The 6,208-nt window shown below is 42.9% G+C and overlaps 1 protein-coding gene across 1 annotated transcript in view; it reads right to left on the minus strand.

The window, feature by feature from the left end:
- The window catches only part of LOC118750152, an 8,001-nt gene extending 4,315 nt beyond the window's left edge, over positions 1-3,686 (minus strand). The window contains exons 1-4 of the mRNA XM_036484876.1: positions 3,671-3,686; positions 1,936-2,153; positions 1,254-1,740; positions 15-1,167 (exon numbers count right to left, since the gene is read on the minus strand). Coding sequence (XP_036340769.1) covers positions 15-1,167; positions 1,254-1,740; positions 1,936-2,153; positions 3,671-3,686 — 1,874 coding nt within the window. The remainder of the gene's footprint in view (positions 1-14; positions 1,168-1,253; positions 1,741-1,935; positions 2,154-3,670) is intronic.
- Between the last annotated feature and the right edge of the window lie 2,522 nt (positions 3,687-6,208).

Raw genomic sequence — 6,208 nt, forward strand, 5'->3', positions numbered from 1 at the left:
GCAACCGACTGAACTTGTCGTGACCATGACAATGGATCGTATGCGGCTGCCGCTCTGTCGCGTGACAATTAAAATTGTAATTGTTATGATTATTGCTACCGTTGTTACTGTTATTGTGGGTAGGCGCTTTGGGCGCATTTTTGCCATTGCTGCCGCTGTTGGAATGTGTGTTTGCCGGCGGCGTTTGCGTCACTTTTGTGCCATTCGCCACCTCTTTGGTGGGCGTGGACATGGACTCGCTGGTACAGGAATATGATCGACTGTTTTTATTCACTCCAGATGCCGTCTTATTATTGCTTGATTCAGCCGCCTTGTTTCCGTTCATAGGCAGGCGTTGCGCTTTCTTGAATTTACGCTTTCGTGGTGGCGACAACGGACTCGTGTCCTTCTCAACGACATAAACTCCCGCATTGCTGAGTCCTGATAAGCTGGAAGTAGATCGTGAACAGGAACCGATACCACCGCCGAAGCCGCCACCATCTGTATCACCAGTGCTACAACCGCGGCGTGATTGCTCAACAGCATCCAGTTGGGATAGCCGGCGTTGATGTGCCGTCTTCAGCAATCGGCCCTTGGCTGGCGGTGTATGACCAGCGCTTTTCTTTTGCATATCACAATCACTATATGAAGAGTCGGTGAGTGCGCGCTGGTTACACCGCATCTGTGTCTGGTATTCCGTGTCATCGGAGCGCAATTTTTCACGCATGATGTGCGCGATTTCTTCACTTGTTCGGGCATGCCCCAACCGGCCGTTTGGTCTAACGCTATCAACACTATTGCTACCACTGCTGTTCGAGATTGTTGGTAGAAAGACCTCATCCAATTCGGATTCGTCGGGACTGATGTAGTAGTTGCAGTTGTTGTAGGAGTAGGAAGGACTGTAGGCATTGCCGAAAGAAGAGCCGCGACGCTGCTGTTGGGATGCGGGCGTAGGCGGCGTATTCGCGCTTCTTCCAATGGGATATTCGTAGTTGATACCTTCCAGCTCGGCGCCACTTGAGGCCTCCACTATATTCCACATATCGCGGCCAATATCAGCGGGCACAGAAGCCACAGCGGTCACCGTCTGGTTAATGTTGTTTAGGCAAGGTGTTATAACGCCGCATTTTGGCGTCGATTGCGAGTTCTTGAGTGATTGCTGTTGCTGGCGTAACCAAATGGGAGAATCTGAAGAATATATTAAATGAAACGATTTATTTTTTATTTTTGTATACAATTTCCAAATAATATTCTCTACCATTCTAGTTACCTACCTATATAAATGCGTGGTTGCAGCGAGTTCCGCAAACTCGCCTCTATCGATTGTAGGCGGTGTTGACTTGCCAACGAGAAGCGATGCATTGGATCCACTACTGGTTCAACCTCAATGCCAATTATCTTCAAAAGCAAATTTTTCAAAGCCAGTCTGAAATCCTTTAAATGATATGCATACAGCACAGGGTTGCCGGCCGAATTGAGGTGAGAGAGTATAATGCAGAAAAGTGTCAGCTTCCCAGGCACCTGGCAGTCGGGGCAGAACGCTTTGATACAGTTGATCGTGTACAGCGGAAACCAACAGATCATGAAAAACAACACAATTATGGAGAGATTTTGGGTAGCTTTCACATCGCGCTTGCGTGAAGCGCCTAAGACGCGTAGCATAGTGCCGCCATGTGGGCGGCCAGGTGTTATTTGGACTTGTGTGTTGGAAGAACGGCGGCTACTATTACTCGTCGGATTCATTGTGACTATTTGGCGTACCTGTAGAGGTAAATCAATGTATTGTTGTTAAATTAGCTGCAGTGCAATAAATTTCGAAAATCTCGAAACTCGCTCTTTTAATAAAATTTAAAATTTTGTATGAAACATATTTATGTATGACTCGCGACTTTTGAAGATTTTCGAATTTAAGGTAATTAACTAAATTAACTTTTAATATTTAAAGTAACCACCCACCTGTTTGACGATGACGCGATAGATGTGCGTATAGAAAGCCAACATTAGCAACGCCGGCGTTATTATGGTTGCAAAGTACAGAAAGACCAAATAATTGTAATCCATTACTTTGACAAAATGACAGCTCATATCCGCTTGGTTTTCGGGCTTCACATGCCAACCAAACAACGGTAGAAAACCCACAATTGTGCCAGCGACCCAACACATCGAGATGATTACTGCAAAGAAAGTGAAATGTGGTGAAAAACAATTAGTCTATGAGTAATGAGTATAATGAGAAATGAAAAGAAAAAAGTAAAATGCCACAAAAAAAAAACACGAAAGGAATAATGAACCGAATTTTTATTCAAGGAAATTAGTAACGTCATAGCGGAAGCCGCATATTGGGGTATTTATGTGGAGCGTATATTTTCATATACGAGGGCCACCTGATAGTTCTGTTCTAATTCAAATGTTTTTATTGGATACTAGCTGAATGTGAAAGCATAGCAACAAGCTTTTTACATGAATTCCATTGAGCCCGTTCAGAGAATTATCTTACCCATACGAAAAATGTTGTAACTTAAAGTTGAGGGTCCTTCTACTTACTATCACTCGGTAGGAACCAAGTTTGGTCTCTGATCTAATCCAACACCAATAAAACTTGAACTGAAATATTTCGCACACACGCTGGAAAGTGGTTCGCTGGACCACATGGCCTTACTTAACGGCCACGCATCGATTACCAAACCAGTAGATAGTGATGAAGGGCAAGTTCGCTTACAGATTCGGTCTCCTAACGAAGGCAAAGCAGCCGAAAATTGTTGCGCCAGAGACACTTGTGGCAAATGTGGAAGATCGAGAGCCGTCTGAAACCTCAACAGAAGTCGACTTGGAATCACGCTCTTCTACAAGATTAGCCGCTGGGCAGGGTGGGTGCTGGCACTACCGAACCAAACTCTCTACCAAAAAGGGTAAACGAAGCTCTCAGGCTATTCGCCGACCAGCTCAGTTAAGAAGGGCCAGAAAAAAGGTTTCACGATAGAACAAAACGAGGGTTATCGTCCGTCCAAGAGTGACTTCAAAGGAAGCAATAAGCGTCATAAGAGGTTGCAGGCTAATTTGCATCATGATAAAGGGTCATTGGCCATGTTATGCAGGTTAGGCAGCATACAGAGAATCACTATTGACCTATTCGCAGAACTCTGGTGCCATGCAAGTCAAGTAAAAGATCTGAGCCAGTCACGTCGGTTAATATATGACTTCTTGAGTTGATTTCCTGTTCGTAGAGAATTTTTTTAGGCACCCCCTTTCTTTCCAGGAATGTTGCAGCTCAGGCCATCGGTGTGCATCCGTCCTTACTACACCACCAATGGAAATCCAGAAACTTGTCGAATATTGTCGACTCACAAACCGTCGATCCAACAACTGCTGTGGGACAGCACCAAAAACAATGCATCGGTTGATACCCCTGAATTTATATGGGATTCGCCTGTTCGGAACGAAGCATCGCTCTCGAATTACCAGGTTCGAGATCCCACGGCGATCAAAACTTCGCGAATTCGCTCCTAAAAGAATAAACTGGGACTGCGGGAAGGTCACTTCAATTCAACGAATACATGTCATTGAAACTCTGCCCGACACCTTCTCTTTGCTAAAAATTCCATCGAGCCAGCGGTTGCTTTGTGACACGAGAAGCTCTCACATAGTAACTAGCCTTACCTTTATCTTTCCTTCTCTTAAGTCGTTGACTTACTATGTCCGAGAGTCATCTTGAAGAAAGATTCCTACTCTTAGGTAAAAAAAATAGCTTAGTTCTTCTTTCAATATTTAAATAGTAGTGCGTTCACTTTTATCTACAGTACTTGTCCAACGACCCTTGTAGCACATTAGGAATAAAAGATGGTGGGCGAACTCTGTAGCTATAAGCTAATATCCAGTACATCACGTGATGAATGACAAGCACGCAATGCATACTACATACATAGCGACCCTTAAGAGACTCAAGGGCTACTAGGCAGCTATTACGTAAAGAGCAAATTAAATTACTATGACGCTATCTGTAAACCCAACAAGTGTCACTTTCTTATGCATACCTAATAAATACAAGCGTAAAAGCGTACTTGCTTCAATAAACGTAGAGTGTAGCACAAGACCGAGCCCCTTAAATTATATAGTAGCTGCAATATGCCTTCACACATCCATACGTATGTACGTACATCTAAAAAGCATTACTTGTCGGGACGAGCCCACTATTGCCTGTCTATTTAATTCACATAAATTTCTGTCTGTTTTACATATGAATGATTCTATCACTATGTACATATGTATGTATATGTACTCGTATTGTGCCTTCACACTGCCGTTTAATGGCTGCCACAGTAGTATAAATTAAGTAAACATGCGCGTCCGCCACATCAATTGTATGTCCCGAACATCGCCTGTGTGAATCAACAATGCGCCAATTACACACCGACATTTAACTCTACAGGCGGTGTAAAGACGGTTCATTCGTATGCTGTAAAAAGATTACTTACGGTTGGGTTAATTGAAAGAACTATTTTTAGTTGACTTGATTCATTCAATGGGCCATAGCAGTCGAACTGGTGCCAGTCACTTCACATCACACAGTAGATATTTTAATAGACGCGTTTAAAAATTAACACGATTGCATTAAATTCGTTTTGTTGCAAGTTCTGCAGGGAGATTAAAAGACTAAAATTGGCAGTTGGAAAAATATCGGCTCCTTTTGTTTCCAGAGGGGAAGATTCTGTAACCAGTTAGCGACAATTTTCGGATCGCTCTTTTTGACGCATGATATGGATGCAGCTCGGATCATCGGTGTGTCAATATAAGGCGGAGAGTAGGAAGTCGTAATTGCATCCGTCAACTTTTCTATCCTCACCATATCACCAACTTGTCCACCACCTGCTGTGGGCAGCACCAACAGCAAAGAATGGGTTGAAAAGTAATAGATCTCATTATCTGCTACAGGTCTTATCCTGAACTTATATGGGATTAGCAAGTTTGAAATGAATCATCGATAATATCTGGCTCTTACGATATCGATAGCTTGTCCTCACTCTTAAATTTGACTATCTCTAATATTATATAGAATGAGCTGAATATAAGGAGCACCACTTTTTTGAAGAAAAATTACATTTCTCTGAAGAAGTGAAATAACTGGGACAAGCCTTCATAGAATCCGCAATTTTATAAATCTATTCATAAGATCAGATCCTCGTTTGGTACCACCAGAAGCCTGTAGAGGGAAATAAACATCAGAGCGATACCATTTCCAAACCCCTACTGCTATTTTCTATGCCCACCTGGTGGAAGAAGACCGTAAGGAAGCCCACGCAGGCAGAAATTGGATAATGTGAAAGATACAAACTTCAGACACGCATGCATTCTCAGGCTTATAGAACAAGAGAAAGAACGAGGTATTAGCCTTGTGAACCTGAGACTTTCGCGGTTTAAGTACATACATAAGTTCAAGGCCTTTTCCCCTAGTAGAACCCACTGGGACAATGTCGCACCTAGTCTTTGGAATGATTTAGGAAACTGGCCTCGGAACCCAGAAGGAAGCTAATTATGTTTCTGAGGCTGAGGTGCATGCTAATGAACTACGTCCGAGATAGTATATGAAGAATGGGGCGAGAAAACAAAACTACTTAAATAGACTCTGACAGCTCCGAAAGCACATGGGGTAACCCCAAAGCTGATGTGGGACTGCCGTCAGCGGGTTGATCTCATTTGAACACTCTGGCGCCATGAACAATGAAGTGGTTAATAGGAAAAGGGCTGAATCCCTACATGAGCACCTTATTCGATTTGAATTTCACAGCCGACTCGGATAGTACATTTGTTACGGTAAATAATTAGTTTTAAGTTGCTATCTCCCTTACTGATCTGCATTTCCAAATCATGTTTACCTATCTCTTAGGCTGTTGTTCTCTTAGACATACCAATGTGTGTCCTGGAATCCAACAAGTTCAAGCATTGACGTGACTCACTGACGATAGCAATGCGCGACATTTCCAAAAAAATTTTCACTACTTGACAATCTAACGCTTTCATTTTCGCTTAGCTGTCAACGAATATATGTACATATGTACATAGTGACTTTTCTATTTAGCGACTTACTACTCTGTGTAAGATAAATAGCCAGCCAGGCGATCTCCAGGTCCTCTGAACATAGACTCTCGCTAATTCCTTTTTCCACCATTGATCCATCGGTATAAATGGTAGTGCCATTATTTTACAGCGGTGGACTAGCATCCCATCCTAAAAA

The sequence above is a fragment of the Rhagoletis pomonella genome, unplaced genomic scaffold, assembly GCF_013731165.1.
Source record: "Rhagoletis pomonella isolate Grant_MI unplaced genomic scaffold, Rhpom_1.0 Rhpom_scaffold_00152, whole genome shotgun sequence".
In the NCBI taxonomy this organism is placed as follows: Eukaryota; Metazoa; Arthropoda; class Insecta; order Diptera; family Tephritidae; genus Rhagoletis; species Rhagoletis pomonella.